Raw genomic sequence first — 24,032 nt, forward strand, 5'->3', positions numbered from 1 at the left:
ATAAAACTCATTAGTACATTTAAAAAAACTCTTAAAATAAGTGTTATTCAGGTGTTCAAATATCTCTTCATAGAAATATGAAAATTTGATATTTTATTTTCAATAAATAATTGAATTTGCTCTGTTTTCTGCTGAATAACTTATATAGCTTTATATAGCTTTCAGTGTATAGTAATAAACAAGTATGTTTATGATTATGTGAAGACACATGCACACACACATACTCATGCACAAACACACTCCTCGAGGCTTACTCTAAATTACCAGTTTAGTATTGTCCTCACAGGGTGCAGCCAGGGAGTGTCATGCTGGACGCTTGCCTTAGTTACAGAGCTTGATTATAAGGCAGAAAGTGCCAAAGCTAGAGTCTAGTTGGCAGTTCCCTTGGTAAAGAACCAATTGAGTAAATTGTATTGGGTTGTCCTTCAGAAATCAGAACTTCCATAACTCCTTAGGCAGAGAAATGATTTTACAAGAGTTTATTTGAAATAAGGTATACCAAGTATTTGTTTGTACATTTCACTGAAAGTCAGTTAAATTTTCAACTTCTTTAAAGTAAATGATTTCAATGTAGGAAGTGACAGTTTTACAGGAAGAAATATAAGATGTTTTCATCACAGTGCATGTGGTTGTTCTGACACCCAGGTGTCATGAGTTGGCTGTTAGAAAGAGGAAGCCCTGACACATAGGTGATTGTGCATAACCAAGCATAACCAAGCTGTAGCTATGCTAGAATCCCATAAAAACTCAGTAGCATTTTTAATTTGGATTATATAAATTGCCGTGCCATTAAATGTTAATAAATTTTATTTATGTTCTTTGGGTGTGTGTATAAGGGAAGGGGGGGTGGAAGGGGGAGAGAGAAGTTTCTTCACTAAGTTAATTTTGTTGAAATTAAGCTATTTAACCTTTAATTTTTAAAGCAACTCTTCCAATTTTTCCCAGCATAACTTTCAATTCATTACTTGAATTTAGCTACTGTGGATCTCTAATCTCTCAAAAATAACTGCCACTAGTGATTGTTCTTAATTTACCCTTAGTTGTTAAAAGCACTCTGTATGTTTATGGTTTTAAGTTACCTGAGAAGGTCGTGTAGGTGTATTTACTCAGTGTCTCTATGGAGGAAGAGATTTCACATAGATGAAGGATATTTTCAATAAAAGTCATAATGAAAATTATAATTCTTTGGTCTCTGGTGAAGAGTGAATAGCTTTGATGATAAATGCCTGAAACTGATCAGTTAGTTCCTATGGAGGCATGTTCTTAGAAGATATTTAAGATGGCCGTAGGACTGCAAAGGGCGTCATATGTGTCCTTTAGGACCTAAACCACCTATAAAATATTAAGTAACCAGAAATTTCAAAAAATGGTATTTTTCTTGACTCATATTTTTCTGTCTTGAACGTTATCTACAACTTCCTCCTTTGCAAGTTTCTATGCTTTGCACACCTATCAGCTTCAATGAGACTTCCTCAGAGTAAAACTCCTCTGACCCTGCAGACTTATCCACGTTCCTCTAGTTTCCACTCTCAGGGTACCTGGTTTTCTCACTACTAGCACTTAAATTATAACACTTGTAGTCATATCGTTATCTCTGGAACTAATGTTTCCCCCGGCATATATCCACAGTACCATGCAACATTCATCTAAATCTTCTTGAGAGAATATAAAATCCATAGTAATAAAGATTAAATAGTGTTTGTGAAACATGTATTCTTTTGTGGCTGGAAAGTAAAGTTTGGAATTGTAGACGAGCATGTGTGTGCACCGGCTTGCTAGAGAGGTGTATTTATTGTGCTAGATCCCAGTTTGTTGGGCTATCCAGTCCCGGTAGGCTGTCACTCGAGTGTACACTCCTGGCTTATCTGGCAGACCACACTGATACCCCCAGCTTACTATCCCCACAAGGAACCAAAGCCGCCGTGAGTCCTCCTGCTGTAGTGGGCCACCAGAGTCACCCTGAAGGAAACAGAATGATAGGTTATGTAAGTGGGAAGACAACCCGGAAGTGTTGAGCTTATTTCTGTGGTAATGAAGTCACATCCATTATGACAATACAGTTGGTCTGATGCTTCGTATTGCTATACTCTACCAAGCCATGTGAAAATTCACCAGAATCTTTGCTCCAAGTACACACGTTGTTCCTTCAGCTAGTGTGAGAAGATAAGCACATCTCCCAGACTTCATCTTTCGGCTGCTCATCCTGGCTTACCTCCTGTGGGGGCCGGCCCTGACCCGCACCTTTCCTTCCCACTGTTACCCCTTCCAGCTTTGGGCTAGATTTATTTTTCTCTGTCTGTGCTCCCACATCCTGTGTGCTTATCTTTTTCACTGCTTCCTCATCGTTTATACAAGCATGTTTATGTGCCTGTTTGAACTTACTTGAACTGGATCACCTCCCCTCCTTACCACAGCTGTACAGCTCTGCAATCTTCATTGCATTTATGATACTTACTCATTGTCTGTTTTTCAGTCTGTACTATAAGGTCCATCAGGGAAGGGGTATACCTGTTCTAGACACTTCTGTATCCCAGGCAGGAGCCCAAAGGAGATGCTAAGAAAGTATTTGCTGAATGAATAAGTTTTTAGAAATCTCACTTATCTTCCTATTCATAGCACAATGCATGGTGTTGGATGCATAGTGTATCAACAGATATTCTTTTGGTGAATAATAGAAAAGAAATTTATATGGCAATGAGTAAAGCACTCCTTATGAAATACTTACTAGCCAATTATAATAATAAAATGATCAAGCACATATTTGTGCATGTAATAATCAAGTTGGGGAGAAAAATTAGGATATCTTACATGCTACATGATGGGTTAAGTCAGTGGGTTCTGGAGTTAAGATAGCCTGTGTTTGAATCCTCTACTTACTAGCTGTCTGACTTTCAGTAAGCCACTTAATAGTTCTCTGACCTCAGCTTCCTCATCTGTAAATCATATTTTTATGTGTTTGAATGAGTTTAACACACTCAGCACTCTGAGTACATCCTGCTAAACCGTCAGAACTAATAAAAGTCAGCTATTATTACCGGGTGTGCTTTGAGAATAGTTTGCTATTCATTTGTCTGCTCTTAGTTGCTAGTCCTTCCATACTTAATTACTGGTTTAGATGGGGAGAAGAGTTAGCATGTGAATCACTGCCTTGTATGGCAAGCGCTGCATGGAGCTGATTGGCACTTGCCTCCTTTACATCATGCATATATGCTCCACTTACCCAGTTCTCAGCACTTTCCCATTATTGTGTTTTCCTGCTATTTATTGTATATTAAGACAGTTTCCTGTATAATATCTTACCAAGAGCAGGCAAGCAAATATTAAACTAAGAGAGACATAGTTTTTCCTGTATCTGGCTAGTTTCACTGCCTGATTGCACAGATATTGATATCTTCTAGACCATAGCCTCGCTGAGTTCAGGTGATGAATTGTTGTGTAAGCATAGAATGTGGTGCGTAGAAAGTAAGTAGTGGAATTAAAAAAAAAATGAATGAATGAACAAAAGCAAATAGGATCTGATAAGCTCTAATGTAAAGTACTATGTATTTTTTTGAGGCCAAACTCTGTCTTATAGTATTTCAGCTGAAAATCAGTGAGGGCCTGAGTGTAACATACAGAAAAAAGTTTCATGATAAATTGTGGTTTGAACTGAGTTTGGAGGAAGAGCAGACTTTGTATATGCAGAAGGTAATGGGCCTCATGAGTAAACCATGAATAAACTCCCTTCTATATCTCATGTACATCCTTAAGTCAGTTCTAGTTAATACTCTTAGGTGATCTGAAATTATCAGTGTAGATATGTGTTGCCTATTTGGTGAATTCTCTGTAAAACTACTCTGAAAGTTGAGGATTTAACCTTACAGGACTAGCAATACAAGAGAAACAGGAAGGGCAGCAAGAAGTGTTCCTACCACAAAGATATCTTCACTCAAAGGGAACTCAACCCAGTGGATAATAGTCTCTTAAAAATTGATAAACAATTCCCCTCCACCCCCACACAACTTTCAGTTGATAAAAATGTTTCATTTGGGGGAAAGAGTTCCTGGATTGGTGTCTTTGCCAAAACTATGTAAGACCTACTTCTTAGCCACTTTTTTAAGAATATGAGTGCTCAATATAAAAGTCAGCAATGTTTGAGGAAAGAATAAACCTCATTTTTCTGCTTACAGTTTACTCAGCAAAGTAGTAGCAGATTCCTCAAAAAAAACATTGATTTTTCTTAATTCCAAAAATATAATTTTGAATACTAAGTAGCTATTGCTGTTACTGTATGGGGTTGGGTTTCGTATATAGAAATAAATCCATTAAAAGATATAAACACATCAGTTTTTTAGATAATTTAATTAAAAATTTAGGATTAAAATCTTACTCTAAGTATAAGACCTTCATGTTTAAGGTTAGCATTTTTATATTTGGTTGGATATTAAAAAGTAGATTTAAATAGTTTTCCTTCAGATGCTGATATTCAGATGTTATTTATATTTATAAAATATATTATCTATGACTCTTGGATGAGTGATTTAAGTCTTCAGAGTAGAAGGTTGAGATGAAAGTTATTGATGTCAGCGATCATGGTCCAGGTTGACAACAACAGTAAAAACAGTTGAGATAGCTGAGATTTCTTTTTTGCTTAGTATGTGCCTGACATATTCGATTTCCATCTAATCTTTAGTAGTACCTAAAAATGTAGATACTGTTATTCTATCAATTTTGTAGACAAAAGAATTGGTTATTGAGGTTAAGAAATTCCAACTTGGGTCTGTCTGGTTCTTGAACTTGGTAGTTAACCACTGTGTAGTTTGGCTTCTCAGAATCTGTGTTTCATGATAGGTCAACTTTGGATAAGAATATTATCTCTAAAATCTAGATAATAAAGTTTTAGAGGCTCAAGGCTGCATATTATAACACTATTTCCTCCGTGCCTGTCTCATTATTGCATGCTAGTAAGTTCTTATAACTTGGATGATGAACTTACCTGGCATGCATCTGCTCCCCCTTCAGGTAGCCCAGCACATAGCATTCCAGGCAGGACATCCCCATTATAACCAGCTGGCGAATTACATACATCGTTACTTATTATATTGACCCGTACTTGCTCTAGATCTGGAACTGTGTTGCCTGTTAGGAAAAAAAGAAAAAAGAAAATAGACTTCAGGAAGTATAAATTAATGATTTATGGTGAATTTAGGAAGGAATAATTATAATCCAAACATTATCTCTTACTCAGCAAAGCAAGCTATGGACCATGTACTAGTTTTTTCTCAGCAAAGATTCCCATAGTAGAAATGGATAATTCCTTTACACAGATTGATGCCTGTCTTTTTTTTTTTTTTCTTATAATTGACTATTACAATTGGAAATATCTATGGATTGACTTTTTTTTTTTTCTTTTGTCTTTTGTCCTTCTTAGGGCCGCACCTGTGGCTTATGAGGTTCCCAGGCTAGGGGTCTAATCAGAGCTGTAGCCACTGGCCTACACCAGAGCCACAGCAATGCCAGATCTGAGCCGCATCTGCAACCTACACCACAGCTTATGGGAACGCCGGATCCTTAACTCACTGAGCGAGGCCAGGGATTGAACCTGCAACCTCATGGTTCCTAGTTGGATTCGTTTCTGCTGCGCCACAACAGGAACTCCCATGGATTGACTTTGAATTAGAAAATTACATATTGAGTAGCATTTAATCTAATAACTAAAGAGAAACCAGTATGGGTTTCAAGGGTAAAGAATGAATTTGTTATAAAATAATGTTTTGATGTGCCTTCAAAATGGCATTGCCATTTAAATTTTTATCTACTACACCAGATTACTTTGGGCCATGAAAAAGCAACATGGTATTTTCTAGGAAAATTAAGCCTTTGCTTTATTCCTTCGAGAGACAATTTATAACATCAGTAGAAGCCCATGGAAATTGTTAATGCTGTCCTTCCACTGCCTAGCTGATACTCCTTTTTGCCCCATGGCTATATTTGCTCTTTCATGTCACCTTCATTTTTATTATAATTTTATTTGCCTAATAAACAGGTGTGAGCAATACTTATATAAATACAGAATTCCTTGCTCTAAAGGCAAAATTTATTTTATCTCAGAATACCATAAATGGCTGTTAATATCTCAAAGAATGTTAAAACCCTTTGAGACTACCTATCCAAATCCTCTTTTAATTTTTAAAATTTTCTTTGGAGGGAAGACATTTGAGTCCTATTGATCCTCTGGATTATTGAAGAACTCATGTTTCTTCATCGTTTCATTTTACATTTCCCTCTTGCTGTATTTGAGAATTCTCTGTCATTTCTAGGGATATTGCTTTGCTTTGCTGAGGGAACTCTGGTGAGAACTTAGGATGACCAGACTATAGGATGGTTCTGTCCATAGAACCTGCCCTCCGGGTGTTCCTTAATTAAAAATAAAAATACATAGAGTTCCTGTCATGGCTCAGCAGAAACAAATCCGACTAAAAACCATGAGTTGCGGGTTTGATCCCTGGCCTCACTCAGTGGGTTAAGGATCTGGTGTTGCCGTGAGCTCCGGTGTAGGTCACAGACGTGTCTTGGATCTGGCGTTGCTGTGGCTGTGGTGTAGGCTGGCAGCTGTAGCTCCAATTGGACCCCTAGTCTGGGAACCTCCATGTGCCACGGGTGTGGCCTAAAAAGCAAAATAATAATAGTAATAATAATAAGTACCAGGAGATATTGCTGGTTTTTGTTTTATTTTTCCTGATACTTACCGCTGTATCTTTGTGATCCCCATCCTGTTACATAAGCCGTGGAACCAGGTGGAATAGTTTGGGTGGCCTCTGGGAGACACACTGAATGGATATTTTTGGTAAAGGTGACTTCTCTGTTGAGTTGTACAAGCGCAATATCATTTTCATGAGTTTCAGGGTTATAATTGTTATGGATTAAAATATTCCTTACTCCTATTCTGTCTTTAGGAAATATAGTGGAAATACCAAAGGTGACAGTCCACTGGCGAGGATCAGAGTAGCTGAAAAATATGAAAACATACTATTTGAATAGAGAACTTGTGGGAATTTCAAGTATTTGGAGTTTGTGTTTGTCACCCCCCCTCCCAATCTAGGAACTATTTGGTCAACATTTCTTTGTGATCTCTTTCTGTAACTCTTCCATATGCCCAAAGAAACATAGAAATATTTTAGAAAACATATCTTGGGGTGATGAACATCCTGATTTTTTTGCTATTCCCGGGAGGGTATCCTGATACTTTGATGAAAACTGGTATGACGCAAACCTTTTCTTTGACTTTTCCCTTTTCTGTATCTGTCCATCCAAGCAAAAAAGGCTGAAATAATGATCATTTTAGTTTTAACTCATTCCTTCCAGCTCTTTATTTTTTTTCCTTTTCTTTAGCCAGAAGCTCTATTTAAATAGTAGTGATGATAAGGGGCTCCATGTCTAAATAGTGGAAGAATGATTTTTTTCCTATACTAAGTGTGATGCTTATTGAAGAAGTTGGTGTGTGTGTATGAATACACACACAGAGAGTGTGAGCACACTATGGGACAATATATAGGACACACACACACACACACATATATATATATTTATTTATTTATATAAAGTAAAGCATTACCTTTGTAACCTAGAATTGGGACTTTTTAGCTAAACTCCCAGAACAGAAACCAGGCAGTTTAGAATGGATCAACTTCATGAAATCAAAATTAACTGTACCATATATAGAGAACAAACTAGAGGTTACTAGTGTGACTAGGGAAGAGGGGAGGGGCATGAGGGGGTAGGGGATTAAAGGTACAAAATATTATGTATAAAATACTTAAGCTACAAGGATATATAGTACAACACAGGGAATATAGCCAATATTTTATAACAACTATAAGTGGAAATATATATAACTATTTTATAACTATAACAACCTTTAAAAATTGTGAATTGCTGTAATGTACACCTGTAAGTTTTATAATATTGTACATAAACTATATTTCAATTAAAAAATATTTTAACATTAAAAATCAAAATACATAAAAAGTTAAGTGTACCGTAGATATATTTGCCGGATGAATGAGAAACTATGAGAAAAGGGCTGCAGTGTTTAGTATCTAAAATTTTTGTAGAATATACAAAAGTCTGTAAATTAGCAATAAATGGAGAGAAAACCATTTTAAAATGGGCAAAAAGTATTAATAGGCCTTTCATGAAAGAAGCCCAGACAGCCAGGAGATGTGTGAAAAGATATTCAAATTCGCTAGTAAGTGGTGAAATGGAAATTATAACAATAATGAGCATTAACTTGTATTCATAAGAATGACAAAAATTTAAAAAAGTAATGGAAAGCATTGTAGTATATTTAGCACACTGTAAATGTACTTCTGGGTACATATGTCAAGGAATCCTCCAAGGTTTATAGAGAGGTACGCAGGAAGGGGAGAGAGAGAGTGTGTGTGCTCCTCTTTGTGGCTATGGATGTTAGAGCGGCTTGGCTGGATGGAGTATGGTGGATGTGGTGGGGACCGTGTTAAAATTCTCAGGGATTAAGGAACACTGTGAGACTTAAACACAATGATGCTCATATAAATTAAAGGTATACTACACACACACACATACTGTAGGTTTTGCAGGTAATTGCATATTTAAAGACATGTCACATATTTGTGTGAGGCCTGTGAGGGCAGGGAAGGCAGTGGAATCCAGACATGCCAGAAGCATAAAAAATAAAATGAGAGACAGGTCTGGTACAGACTGATGAAAATAAAGACCTGTGAGTAGAAGGTTGATTAATTCAACATGCTGCTAAAGTTGGATAAAAATAAAATGTAACCAAATAATTTGAGAGTTGTGTGAACTTTAGGTAGTGCAGTTGATACAGGAAATAAAAATCGTGTATCCAGGAGATAGTTAATAAAACTATTACAGTAGCTTGCAAAAGAGTGAATGCTAATTAAAAATTCTAAAGAAAAATATTTGACAACAAGCAATACATGAAATTTTTACGTTAAACTTCTTTTGCTTTTGTATCTTTAAGATACTCTTTTATTCTTTCCCTCCCTTTTTCTCTTTTCTTTCAGCAAATGAATAGAGCATGGTTTTGGAACCAGTTGAGTCTAGATTTGAATCTTGGCTATTTGCATATTGGTTGGTGGCGTTCTTTAGGGCAAGTTTCTTATAAAATGTGATTGATTGATGTCCTGTCACATGGATGTAAGTATTAATTGAGACAAGTAAGGTATGCCAACCCCTGTGCTTGGTGTAAGGTGAGCACTCAGTAAAGATTATGATTAATTTCATCAACTATGGTTCCACGAGCCATTGCCGTGTATCTACTTTGTTTAAGGAATACAAAGTGTCTGGGAATAAAAAAACGTAAATATGGTTTCTGCCCTTGAGTAGCTCCACGATAACAGAGGGGACTGACAGAGGGCTGTGAGTCACAGGCATGACTGTTAAGGATGAATTTCTGTGGGAATAACGTGGAGGAGGGAAGAGAACATCAGGGAAGACTTCCTAGAGGAGGCGACAGTTCAGGAATGCGCTCTGAGGTCCTCATCACATCTGTGTACCTTGACGTAAGGCTGTCATGGCCAGGCGTCATCAATGTGTTCTCAGGGCCAATCAGGTCCATAGGGAGGGTGCCAGCATGAGGTAATATAGTTTGCCAGCTCACATGGATCAAGCATGGAACGAATAGAAGGATGTGGGGAGGCAAAATTTAAAGATATTCCACGTCTTTAAAATCATGGATCCCTTTGGTTATCATTGGGAGTATTTGTAGTTGTGGCTTTCATTATAGCTTTGGGTTGCTGGACCTAAAGAAACTTAGAAATCAGTACTGTTTCTGTTACATCCTTGATTATGCTAAGGGCCTGCTAAATCCAAGTATTTGAATTTGTGGTTTCCACATTAAGGAGTAATTGTAATAAATTAGTGCCATTCTTCTTCTTTGGCCTTCAGATGGCAATGAGTATTGAAATATTCTTGTGAATTTCATTTCTTGTATTGTCTGGGGCATAGTAGTAAATGTGTCCATCTAAATCAGAATTCGATGACTCTGATATCAGAAATTTCACATTTATTGACTGTGTAAAAAATATGGATATAAGATAGCCGTAAGAAAAATTCAGAATAATTTGAGATTTCCTAAAACTTTTGTTCAGAAACTGTGCACTAATCTTTACACCCTCTTAATTTAACAAACACTTTTGTACGGTACAGTATTATGAAGCAGCACCTTCAACTGCAAAGGACTTAGAAATAGTGAAGGTTTACAGAATTCCGGTAGAAGATTTGATAGGAATATTAACATATTAGGGAGAAGAGCAGATGGAATAAATGCTGTTAAGTAGAAAAATGTAGGCTGAGTCCAAGAGATGAGAATAATGCAGTTTGGGCAGAGCTCAAGGTTCACGCTTTGAGAAGTAAGCCTTGATTGATCTGATGGAGGGCTTGAGCATATAGTAAGAAAGTTGGGTTTTAGTCAGTGGTTATTAAAAGAAGGGACTAGATAAGGTCAGAGACACGAGTTCGGATCACCATCACTTTGAGTTTCGTTCCCAACAACTGTTGGGTATAGGATGCCTCAGGTGTTGGGGAGGTTTGACCTTAGACAGTTTTAGTCACACTGAAGTCTAAAGTACTTCTGTTGTGAGCAGGGGGACCTTTTCTTTATACAGATAGGATAAATCGATGCATCCTACTCTACATTGTCAGTTTATTTCTCTAGTGTTAGCGATGGCTTTTGGTAAATCAATGAAGAATTCTCTGTAAGTTGTTTAAATTCATTTTTATGCTACTCACTGTAATTGATAATAAGTTTTGTGCATGTTCACCTCTTACATTGGATCGTGGGTTCCCTTAAAGTAGTGGAGATGTTTGTTTAATTGGCTTCTTTGCTGCATAACAATGCCCATAGTAGATGCTCATTTTCTTGAAAGAATAAATTAATGGCATAGGGCCATCTGAGATCAGCCACCAGCTTGCTGATCAGTTTATATGACATAATGAGCAAATTTCCTGCAACAATACATTTTGCTTACATTTAACATGTTCACATTAGTGTATATAAATACACTAATTTATTGGTGTATTTATACCAGTAACACTGCCAGTAACACTAAGACATAGATAAGAGTATGTCCCTGATTTGTCACTAATTTGAAGAAAAATAAGGGCTTATAGAGGGTCGGTAATTTTCTTGAGCTTTTGTAGCTAGGATTTAAATTAAATCATTCTGAATGTAACTCTTTGTTCTTTATCATGACGACATGTTGTTACTTAAAACAGAGAAATAAGAGTAAAAATTAGCAAGCTGAAGGAGAAAAAAATATTTCTGCTATCATGAATAGGAAGAAAAGATTCATTAATTTTTTGCATTAAATTCTTCTAAATCATGCAAACATGTTGAGTTCTGGGCACATGAGTGGAATCCTTAAGTGTGTGTCTCTCCTAGTTCCCAGATGGGCAGGTCCCTGTGGTCCTACCTTCTGAAGCAGTGAGCTGCAGTCAGGATCCATCTGTTACTGATCAAGACGCCTCCACAGTGATGAAGATTATTCCGCTGCAGACTGACTTGCCAGGGCCAGTCTCCTTCCTCAGCCTTAGTGCCGCCTATGATTCTCTCCTCAGACAATGTTATTAGGTCTGGACGGGCCCCACATCCTAATGGGAAAAGGGAGTTAATGTGCTGAGATGATTATTATTCTTATGTTTGGGAGATGCTGTAAGTTTATTCATTATTTATGACTTTTATGTCATTTATGTAATTTGTGTATTCTTTCCTAGGATATGTTAGGCTTTCCAAAGTCATGATCGCTGTGTTATATTTTTAGAGTACTTAAGTGACTGTTGTCTATAGACTGTGTTTTAGAAAACATTTCTGAATTCGATTGGCATGGAGGCTTCAAATTCTGGAGCAGCTTCAGAGTTCTCTGGAACTCCTCATGAGTGGGTTTAAGATAGGTCAGTGCTGGGGGTACCAGATCAGGCCACAGCTTCTTGGGAAATTTCCATCTTCTCAATAGCCTTGCTACTCAAAGTGTGATCTGTGGACCCAGAGCACAGGCTTTCCCTGGGAGTTTGTTAGAAATGTTAGCTCTCTGTGTCTGAGTGGGGTATATGTGTACACACATATATACACACACACAAATATTACCTGGCCTCAAAAAAGAAGGAAATTCTGTCACTTGCAATAACATAGATGAAACTGTAGGGTATTATGCTAAGGGAATTAGCCAGAAAAGACAAATACTACATGGTAGCACTTATATGTGGAATTAAAAAAAGAAGTTGAACTCCTAGAAACAGTAGAAAGCAGTAGGGGTGGGGGTAAGGAGAGTTTGGTAAAAGACTGTGAACTTGTAGCTATAAGATGAGTAAGGTCTAAGACTTTAATGTATAACATGATGACTGTAGCTGATAACACCACCATATTGCATAATTGGAATTTGCTGGGAGAGTAGAACCTAACTGATCGCAACAAAAAAAAGGAGGGAGATGATAAATATGTGTGGTGACAGATGTGTTAATTAATTAGATGAGGGGGATTTTTTCTTAGTGTACACATGTATCAAAACATGCCATTGTACATTCTAAGTATCTTACAATTTTGTCAGTTATTTCACAATAAAGATGAACAACAACAGGAGTTCCCGTCGTGGCGCAGTGGTTAACGAATCCGACTAGGAACCATGAGGTTGCGGGTTTGGTCCCTGCCCTTGCTCAGTGCGTTAATGATCAGGCGTTGCCGTGCACTGTGGTGTAGGTTGCAGACACAGTTCGGATCCTGCGTTGCTGTGGCTCTGGCATAGGCCGGTGGCTACAGCTCTGATTGGACCCCTAGCCTGGGCACCTCCATATGCCGCAGGAGCGGCCCAAGAAATAGCAAAAAGACCAAAAAAAAAAAAAAAGATCAACAACAACAAAAGAAATGTTGATTCTCAGACCCACATCAGGAAACAAATAAAAAGCTGTGTTTTTTCCCCAACTTTATTAGGGAATAATTGGCAAATAAAATTGAATAGATTTAATGTATACAGTGTGATGACTTGATATATATGTTGTAGAATGATTACCAACATCAGGATAATTAACACATTTATCACTTCACAGAGGTAACATTTTTTTGTGTGGTGTGTAATGAGAAGGCTTATGATTTACCCTCAGCAACTTCCGAGTATTCAATACATATTACTCACTATAGTCACCAAGCTGTAATTCCATTCTCTAAACTTCTTTTAACAGGTGATTCACGTAAACAGGGAAGTTGGAGGGAAACTGCTCTTGTAAGAAGACTCTAAGTGGAAATGCAGTTCATATGTTCATGTGTCTAGAAGAGGTTTACTTACCCATCTTAAGAGAGCCCATGGTACTCCAATGACAAAGGTTAAATAGGCTGGAGGGGGCTGATTATGCAGCTCCTCTCAGCTCCCATTCCCATGGTTTGTTTTCTCTTGTTTAGTCTTTTACTAACAAAGTAGAGGTAAATCACCACCAATTTCTATTGCTGGATTAACTCCAAAGTGGTGACATTGCTTCAGTAGGACAACCATGCAAAGGCATTTTTTTCTAACAGCTCTCCCAGGTAGAGGAGGAGCAGACTTCCATTAAGAATATACAGCCTCCAACCACACTCTCTAGTAAATTGCTTAAGCACATTTTAATGAAAAAGAAGCATGACTTAAATGTATAACGAAGGTGAAAAGCATCCATTAAGTTAGAATATCACTGAAGTATCTGAGATTGGCCAGCCATTACGATACATTGAAGTAATTTATAACCATGTTTAATCAGCTTCATTACATTTCTGCTGCCTAGCCTGGGAGTATACATAATGACATTGCAAAGTAGTGACTTTATGTTACAGATGTAGAACTGATAATGCTTTTTTGTAATTTTTAAAATTATACTTTATGTTTAATGTAAACCCACAACAAAGAAACTATTCTGGTGGTTAGGAGAAGCCAATATAAATGGTTCAACCCAACATGATTTACAAGTCTACTAAAATGCCCCCAGGGAACCAGGGCAGGTGAGTTTTCCAAGGCTACCAAGAAGACTCTAATGAAATCAAACTGATAAAGAGTGGCTAGAATGGCACTGCCACTTCTCCCTTCTTCTAAAAGGAGGGGAACACCCAAGCATCAGTTCATAGGCCGAAGGTATCAGCAATGTCTTATCTCAACAACAACCCACATGAGTGAACTGATAATAAGGATACCATCTCAATAGATACTGCCTTGGCAAAGAGTACAGATCACTTGAAAATTTATTCTTTTTGTTTTGGTAAACCTCATTTACAAAATAATTTAAAAACTTACCTTGAGTGAAAATATTTACTGTATCCTGGTCAGTTATTGCTGTGTTAAAAAAAAAAAAAACAGAACAATATAAAAAGACTGTATATCATTTCACCTTAATTTCTTTTTCCTTTTTTTTTTTTTTTGAGGGCTGCACCTGTGGCATATGGAAGTTCCAAGGCTAGGGATTGAACCAGGGCTGCAGCTGATGGCCTATGCCACAGCCATGCCATGCTGGATTTGAGCCACATTTGCGACTTACTTTGCAGCTTGTGGCAATGCCAGATCTTTAACCCACTGAGCAAGGCTAGGGATCCAACTCTTATCCTTATGGGTACTATGTCTGGTTCTTAACCCACTGAGCCACAATGGAAACTCTGTTTCACCTTAATTACTTAAAGTGTAGTCCTCAGACAACCACAATCAGAATTACTTAGAGGACTGCTAAAATACAGACTCCTGGGCTCTGTGCCAGACCTGCTGAAAGAATCTGAGTGATGGGCTCCAGAAGTCTGTGTTTATAATCTTCCCCCAGTTTTTTGTTATGCACACCAAAGTTTGTACTTTAATTTCTCATCACACACTTGAGATACTTAAAAGATACCCCTGCTCTCTAGTAACTCATTTTACTTGGGAAAACAGAAATATAAGCTAGTCTTTGAGATATGATGTGATAAATGCTGTAAGATAATTTTTGTTTAGTATATATGTATATACATATAACTCTATCTGTATTACTGTGCTGATACTGTGTAGTATGGCAGATATAAGGGTGAGCAAAATATAGGTGGTCTGCCCTTACATAATTTACAGATATAAATTAATCAAGGAATCATTCAGATAAATTTAAGTGCAAAGTAGATAAAGGAGAGTTACTAATGCTGAAAACAGTATTTTATTATTTATTGTATTTTGAATACCTGAAAGGCATTTTTCTGGCAGACAAGAGGTGAGAAGACATTCCCGGTAGAAGGCACAGTGGGCACAAATGCAGGGAGGTGTAAGATGCTTGTGGAGCAGTACAGTCAGTAGAGCTAATACAAGCAGTGCTGTGCGTAGGGAAGTGGTGCAGGAGCCCGGAGAGGAACATGTTGGTCCCAGATGGTGAAGGGCTGTCTATTCCAGCTTAAGATCTGCCTACAGAACAGTTTTCTCTGCATGTCCTACAGCCATCTCAAGCTCAATGTCACCAAATTTTACCCCAGATTTGCTACTTACATTTCCTCCTTTAGCTGGGAAATGACATCACTTCCACCAATAGCTAGATATCTGAAATGGTCTCTAACTTCTCCTTTCTCACTATTTCCACATCTTCTTGGTTTTCAGATCTTGTACTTTCTAGCCTCTAACTATCTCCTTTGAGTGAGCCTCATCTTCTTTCTCTTTGGCAATTACTTTAGTTCCTGCTTTCATCATTCGTTATCTAGGCTATTACAGTAGCCTTCAGCTGAGTTCTCTGCCTCCTCACTTTTGCACTTTTTAGCACATCCACCTCTGCTTTACCAGACTGACATTTCTAAAAATGTAGATCGTATCAAATTATATCCTCCTCTGCATGAGGTCTTTTGTTGTTGTTGTTGTTGTTGTTGTTGTTGTTGTTGTTTTGCCATTTCTAGGGCCGCTTCTGCAGCATATGGAAGTTCCCAGGCCAGAGGTCTAATCAGAGCTGTAGCCACTGGCCTATACCAGAGCCACAGCAATGCAGGATCTGTGCCGTGTCTGCAACTTGCACTACAGCTCATGGCAACGCTGGATCCTTAACCCACTGAGCAAGGGCAGGGATCGAACCCGAAACCTCATGGTTCCTAGTTGGATTCGTTAACCACTGAGCCATGACAGGAACTCCTGCATGAGGTCTTTTAATGAAAAAATCAGCTTCTTATTTCCCATAAGATAAATCTAAACCTCTTAGGTTTTCCTGCTCTTTAAAATCAATTTATGCAAATTTATCTGCTGCCAGAAGTTTCAAAGTGGTTGAATATCATATCTGCTTTGTTAAGTGTTAGAGGAGCCAAAACATCCTCTTGGAGATAGGAAATAAAAAGAGCTGACTATTCCTTTTCATTCTTTGAATAAGAGAGCCTTTATTTCAGTACTGACTCCCCTACATGATAATTGTATGACTGTGGGCAATTAGCTATCTTTTCTGACTGGGGACGATAAAGGATCTATATATAACATGTGCTTGTTGTGAGGATTAAACAAACTAATGCATGTGCATCAGCAAGGCAGGGAGGGCACAGCCACCTGTGGAGCTGGAGAAGTGTCTTGGAGGTCCTTGCTGTGCTAAGCATTAATTCTAGTTACAGAGGGAGGAAATGGGAGTCCAGGTAGGGATGATATATATATATTTGTTGCATGACTTCAGAAAAAAGGACTTACTTAATATATGCATAGAATTTAAGGATACTCCTCTGACTCTGTCACGTATTGCTAGATTAACCATAATTCCCCTCATAATAAACTCAAGATAAGGGATTTTGGTGGTTCCCACATTGGACTGGTAATCAATCAGCATATACTTGTTACAGTTTTACAAGCTGTTAAAATATTGAAATGCGGAGTTCCCATCATGGCTCAGTGGTTAACGAATCCAACTTGGAACCATGAGGTTGCGGGTTCGATCCCTGGCCTTGCTCAGTGGGTTAAGGATCCAGTGTTGCCGTGAGCTGTGGTGTAGGTCGCAGATGCGACTCGGACCTGGCATTGCTGTGGCTCTGGCTTAGGCCGGCGGCTACAGCTCCAATTAGACCCTAGCCTGGGAACCTCCATATGCTGCAGGAGCGGCCCTAGAAAAGGCAAAAAGACAAAGACAAAAAAAATCAGAAATAATTTTGTGGTTTCAATTGTAATAAATGCTGTGATGGCAAATGAAGGCGTCTATGTCAGAGGCACACAGTTTAGTGGCGGAAGGTAGAGAAGGCTTGCATTAGAAAGAAATGATTCAGATGAGACGTGACATGTCCAAGAGGTCTAGGGAGTATTACAAGAAACTAGAACAGTGTATGCAAAGGCCTTGAGTCAGGAAGGAGAGAATCTTTGCAGATGGACAAAGTGAACAAGGGAATGCATGGCCAGGTTATGGTGAATGAGGAAGACAATGGTAAATGGCTAGAGGGGTTAGTGTGAGCCAGATCATACAGGGCTTTAAATGACATAATCATATCATTGTCATTTACTGTCCAAACCAGAACATGTAAGGGGTAATATTAATAATGATCCTTGGACAGTTGGCATGAATTAGGACTGTCCTGGACAAACCAGGAAATATGGTGTTCTGCTTACAGATCGTAGCGTTTGTTGTTGTTGTTGTTTTTATTTTTGTTCTGTTTTGTCAGAAGTCATGGGAAGTTTTTCAGCAAGATTGTTTTTAAATTTTAAAATACTTCCTTGATCAATATGCAGACAACACATTGGAAAGGAACATGAAAGTATATAAGGAGAGTAGCATGGAGGCTAGTGTAGTAGTTCAGGTAAGAAATGACATTGGCTTGGACCAGAGTGGTAGCAGTAGAGATGGAAAACAGTGGAAACAGGTTCCATTCCAGGCAGAAGTAGAGACGATTTTCAGAGAGGAGGTAGGGATAGTGTTAAATCTAATTTCCTTCTTTATTCTACAGGTATTTACCAGACACCTTCCACTTGCAGGCTCTATTCTCAGTGAGATGGGTCCTTAGTTAAATTGTTTTCTGATCTTGTGCAGCTATCTGACATTCTTATAACATACCTACAAATTGAACATCTTATAGCAACAACCCTTATCAGGAGTGTTGAGAGGGAAGAATAATAAAGAATTTATAGCAAATAAAATTTCTGTATGAATGCTAAATGATTCTTTAAATTTTAGAAGATTTTATATTAGAGATATATGTAGCTTTATAATAAGTTGTTTTCATAAAGTTTAATTCCAAGGAGAAAAAAGTTAGTCTTTCATTAAATTAAGACATGAATTAAACTGGTAGAAGGCTATATTGAAATGAAATGGTATATAAAAAATGGTACTTGCGTGTTAACTCAGTTGAAGGGTTCATTACCAAGTTTCCAGTGTTATTCAGCATTTGGCGTAAAACAGACTCAATTCTGCTTTTCATTGATGCTCCATTGTTATATCTGGTGAATTTAAATTTCATGACAATATCTGCTATCACACCACTACCACTTTGCCTGAAAAACCATAAAGATATTTTTAAAAAATGTATTATTATGATCACTTTCTGCTGTTCTCTTTATATATGCTTCCTGACTAAGCATTGAAAAATTCACTTAAGAAATTTAGTGTTAGAATAGATTCACATAATAATGTTTATGTATATAATGATATGTCACAATGCTATCCCAGAGACATTTGATTTCAATGCATAGTATACTGTACCCACCATTCAGAATACATTGTCTTGAAGTCAGAGTCCACGTTGGACTTGAGGCAGATTTTTTGTTTCTTAATCTTTCTGTATCTGTCTCCTCACATTAAAATAGGTTATGAAGATTTTGTGAATTTATACATATATATATATTATATATATATGTATATATTCACACACACACATGCATATACATATATATATAAATAAAACTTTTGGGAAGAATTTATAGCGTATACTTATAAGTACACTATAAGTAGTAGCTATGGTTAGAAAAACCCCGCACATCTCTCTTTAAACAAACTTGTAAAGATATGAGCTTCCAAATTTATGTGACTTATAAGCTTGAGTTAATTTTCTGATACCTATACTCCTTTATCTGGCTACAAGAGCAAATTTTAGCTTCTGTAGTATTATGTTCAGATTTTATTTCTATTTCAATTAACCCACAACTTTTCTCACAAAACCTTGATAATTTGACTAAAGGCTATAATTATCTAAAATCAAGAAAATTCCATTTCCTTCCAAGTAAATTACCATGTAAATCACTTCCTCCACCTAACATTGGCACTATTCCTTTTTTTTTTTTGGTCTTTCTAGGGCTGCTTCCCAGGCTAGGGGTCTAATTGGAGCTGTAGCCTCTGGCCTACGCCAGAGCCACAGCAAAGTGGGATCTGAGCCGCGTCTGTGACCTACACCACAGCTCATAGCAACGCTGGATCCTTAACCCACTGAGCAAAGCCAGGGATGGAACCTGAAACCTCATGGTTCCTAGTCGGATTTGTTAACCACTGTGCCACGACGGGAACTCCTAGCATTCTCCTTTTCTGAAAATGAATGTGCATTAGGCAGATTTGGTTTTGATGTTCTTATATTCACTCTAGGCCACTTCCTCTCATTTCAAGTGACAGTTGTGCCATAATATTTACTTGAGATATTAACTAAGTGCCTTTTTGTGCTCTAGGCACTGTTCTGTTTCAGAAATTACCTCTGACCGTGATTCACAGGTGCCATTCTCATGAGTCTTGCCATTTAGATGAAAAAGCAAACACTGAACACATAATTATATCTTGTATTTCTAGCAACATGAACATCTAAATAATTAAAAAACCTTTCCAACCAGAAATGCTAACTAAAATGTAATAAATTCCATTTGAAAGACAAAGCTGGGCTCACATGAAGGTAAGGGAAATCTGAGAAGATTAAAAATAAAGAACATGAATATTATGCATTAAGCATTAGAATTATCCAATAGGTTTGTATTTTAGCATTTATACTAAGAGAAATACTGGAGATGAGGCCTTGGCCTAGTATGAAATAGGGAGATGGACATGAGGTTTCAGAAGAAGGCTAGGATTTTCAAAGAACTAAATGTTTGGTGAAAGCATGGATTAGAAAGAAAAAGAAATCTCATGAAAGAAAAAGTTTAGTTGTCTCAGAGGTCCAGGTCTGGATAGAAAAAATATTCTCCTGAGAATTCATAATCATGAGCCTCACTTTGTGAAAGTTTTGCATTTGCATTAATACCAATGAAGTAGCTAAAAAGAGCATCAGTGTGAACTCAGAAGATAAGAAGCTCATAGCACAATCTGACAACATTTGAGGAATGTAAAAAGAAGGAATAAGGTAGCAAAGAAAACTGAGAAGGAATAACTGGAGAGGTAAGAGGAAAATCAGGGGTGTATAGGGTTGTAGAAACCAAGGGATGGTACTATTTCAAAAAGGATTGAAAGTCCAGTGGTGCCAAATACTGTTGAGAGGTCCAAGAGGAGGACTGCTGTGGTTTCTTTGGAGTTTGTGATTCAGATGCCATTTTTGAACTTGGCAAGGGCAATTGACATTTTGTGGTGTGGTCAGAAGCCAGGTTGTGGTGGAATGAGCAGTAAGTAGGAAGTGAACACAAGGAGAAAAAACACAGGTGGTGCATTCAGTCCTACAAGTATTGCAAGCCAGTGGCTGGTATAGAGACTTGCCCAACAAAGTACTGAGGTGAATGTGCACTGAACTGACTGAAATGTGTTTTGGAAAATACTCTTCCTATGGATTCTTTTAATCCTCAAACTCCTCAGCAAATTTTATCTGACCAGAGCTCCATGCTTCTGGGTACTTAACTAGGTGGCTTTACTGAAAATAAGGAAAATTAATTTTCTTGTAGTGTTAGTATTTGCGAAAGAGTATAGTTTTTCTCTCTTCTAAAGAACTTTTGTGTATTATTTGAGGGGTAGAGAAGTGTGGACATTTGAGGCATCTGTGGTAGGGTTGGTAAGGGTGGCTGCTGTTTTAGTTGGGAGAACTGTTGCATCATATCACAGGGATAGGTCCACATTCAACTAAGGCAGGAGTGGCAGATAACTAGCATGTATGCTGCTACTTCCTCTATCATTAATTCATGGCAGGTGTGTCTGTATTTGGCCATAGCATCCTTGATACTCTAACATTCCAGGCAGCCAGAAACCAAAAAGCCATTTTTGATGTTGGTTTAGTGTTTGGATCTTGAACGAATGTGCCCAGGACCATAGCGTTGCACATCTCCAGGGGGCACTGTTTACATAGACTGCATTGCCAGTGGTATCCCTTGGATTTGTATAATAGAATAGCCCTGTGACTGTGCCTTCACCCGACTGTCTTTGACCCTTTCCTCCTTTTCCCACCAAGAATCAATATAGTTCCCACCAAGAAGTAATATAGTTATTTACATTAGTAGGTATATAGACAATATCTGGCGTGTCTTGTTTTTGTTTGGCATTGGTTTTTAAGCTTCCCGTTACACTATTTTTATGGTATTGCAACACTTTGTGTAATGTCTCATTTATCGTCCATGCTGTGAACAAAGTCAAATGTACCAAATTGTATCTATGCTTATAGATTTTTTTGATGTAGTTCTACTCACCTCAGTTTGACAACATGAGCTCTCACGAACTGATTTCTTAAATTTGACTCCTTAAATGTTCTAGTAATCTGTAAAATGAAAGGAAAAAACCTCTCTGTAATTAAAGTTCTTCCTCTCCTTTCTTTTTCTGCACAATCTTGCAACAAGGGGGACTGTGTTAATGAGGAATAGAGTCTAGAGTTTTTAGTTCAGTTTAATGCAGTTCAGCACCATCTCAGAACACATGGGATCGATTTAGGCAGTTTATGTAACCTTCTAATGCAGTGCTTGTTTCTTTGTCTATTGCACAAAGATGATAATGGACAAGATGCATCTTCACTAGAAGCCATTCTAGACACAGCAGATGTTTGACTCCATGAAGACCTGTGGTATGTGATTTAGTGGCTCTTCCTAAAGGGATTGGGGCATGAGCCAGCTCAACACTAGGTGGGTCCACTGATGCAACTTACAGTGTGTGATCCTGCAATGGCTATTCTTCAGTGGGTGAAATCAGATTAAAATGAGCAGCCGTGGAGAGCTTGATGAGAGGTGAAGGGCAGTTTTTTCTCTGTTGTTCCTGATTAATGACTTAGCGTAGATTATGTTTAGCATCAGTTGGTATTCCCTGGCTTAACTTTGCCCCTGAATCATTGCTCAGTGCCAGCAAGGATGGTCCTCTTGAAATATAAGGTTTAGCTTCACAATGAATTGGTAGTGGTTCTGTGACTGGAACAGCTGCCCTAAGATTCAGGGTGAGATGTACTGAGCTTTTGTAAGGTGGAGGTGAACATGAAAAGGAGAAGATGGGGAAATTAAATCACATGGTAAATATTGTATAAGCCAGCATTTCAAGTCAGTTCTTCTTGAGACTGTAAAGTTTATGCAGTCTCTATCCCACAGTATTGTATCTTATTTTAAATATCCATTTCTTTAGTCTGAATATCAGAACAATCAGTTGTTAGACAAATGATAATTTTTTTCTTTCTAGAGGCCTTGAACATTTTTAAGAACTGTGAAGCTATTAGTTTTATCAAAAGTACCTCTACCCACTATAATACTGTTTACTTAAAATAGCATATTTCTTCATTGATATTTAAATACCTCTATGGCATATTTTTTAGAAAACAGTGGTGATAAACAAGCATGTATGGTCTTATTCTCTTGACAGAAAATTATATATTATGCATGTGTGATCATGCAGTTTGCATAGAAAGGTAATTGGAACATCAAAATATTAATAGTGGATATATCTGGGTATTGAGATTTTGTGTATATTTCTTTCTTCTTTGTATTTCTCACATGGCCTGAATTTTCTGCATGCTTGTGTGTTATCTTTATAACAAAAGACAGTACTATAATTACTTCCAGTTTTGTGACAAGATTTAGATAACATAATTTACTTTATAGGCCATTTTGAGAGTAATTTAAGAATAACAAATTCGATTGTATAATTTTTTTTGTCAATGGGAATTATGTTTTAAAGTTTTCCTGCATATCTTGCAAAGATGCTGGTAGTGCTTTTTAAAAGAAATTTATTTAATCATGTTTTTCATATTGCTGTATATGTTATGCTTTATGCCTTGTAACGTTTCTCTCCAAGTCAGCCTTTTGCAATTTTACATATGCTCTCTGAAGGATGAGTTGACCTAACCTACCTGATCTTTCTGGCAGGAACCGAGTGGCCTCTTTAGGGCCGAGGACATCTTTGATGTCTTGCTTTAATAACAAATAGCTGGGTTCTAATTCCCTGTGATGAAGCTGGAATTCTCAACACACACACTTTCCATTTGATCCCTTTATTAAACTGGGTACACAGCTGAGATATTACAAGATGTCTTTGTGTGGAGGTAAGGGCTTCATTATGAGGCACCCACAGACTGGCCCTCTGAGATGTATACTTCTAGTACTTTCTCAAAAAATTTAAGAATGTCCCCTGGTGTGAAGTCTCAATAATGAGTTCTCATGATGCAAATGATATAACTAAATATTTCTGTTGACTTTTTAGAACAGGTTGGGCATAAGAAGTAGGGGGTTGGGGAGGTAGATTGCTTTAGTAAGCCTAAAATGGAAGTTTTATCTGCATTTCCACATTTTCTGGAATAGTCCCTAATTCAAGCGTGTAAGCCCTTGGTTTTCTTCTGGACCACTGTAATGAGCTTCTAACTAGTCTTACTGTGTGCAGGCTCTTCTGTTTCCAATCTAATTTTTACATTTATGAACAGGAATCTGTCAGAGCCTGTTTCTATCACACTGCCTCTAGCTCAAAACATTTTGCTAAAAAATAAAGCCCTAACTTCTTAGATACACATATTCTCCTCTCTCTGCCTTGGCGCATGTTTTAGCTATGGTGTGCCTACTCATTCTTACAGCCAACCCAGAAAGTCATCTTTTATAAGAAGCTATCTCTGATCTCCATGATTGGTATAATTTATCCTTCTACCACACAGTTACATCTGCATTGCTCTCATGTCACACACTACCTACCTACCTTGTATTATAAAGATCTGTAGGCTTGTTTAACCTCCTGTGTTAGAC

The 24,032-nt window shown here is 37.6% G+C and overlaps 1 protein-coding gene across 1 annotated transcript in view; it reads right to left on the bottom strand.

Annotated features, from left to right (window-relative positions):
- Positions 284–24,032, bottom strand: part of LOC100512911 (transmembrane protease serine 11D) — a 53,353-nt gene continuing 29,604 nt past the window's right edge. The window contains exons 4-10 of the mRNA XM_013978757.2: positions 21,519–21,586; positions 18,274–18,431; positions 14,289–14,327; positions 11,454–11,631; positions 6,729–6,988; positions 4,976–5,118; positions 284–1,959 (exon numbers count right to left, since the gene is read on the bottom strand). Of these exons, the coding sequence (XP_013834211.1) occupies positions 1,798–1,959; positions 4,976–5,118; positions 6,729–6,988; positions 11,454–11,631; positions 14,289–14,327; positions 18,274–18,431; positions 21,519–21,586 (1,008 nt within the window). The 3' untranslated portion in view covers positions 284–1,797. The remainder of the gene's footprint in view (positions 1,960–4,975; positions 5,119–6,728; positions 6,989–11,453; positions 11,632–14,288; positions 14,328–18,273; positions 18,432–21,518; positions 21,587–24,032) is intronic.

This window comes from Sus scrofa, chromosome 8 (assembly GCF_000003025.6).
Source record: "Sus scrofa isolate TJ Tabasco breed Duroc chromosome 8, Sscrofa11.1, whole genome shotgun sequence".
Taxonomy (NCBI): Eukaryota; Metazoa; Chordata; class Mammalia; order Artiodactyla; family Suidae; genus Sus; species Sus scrofa.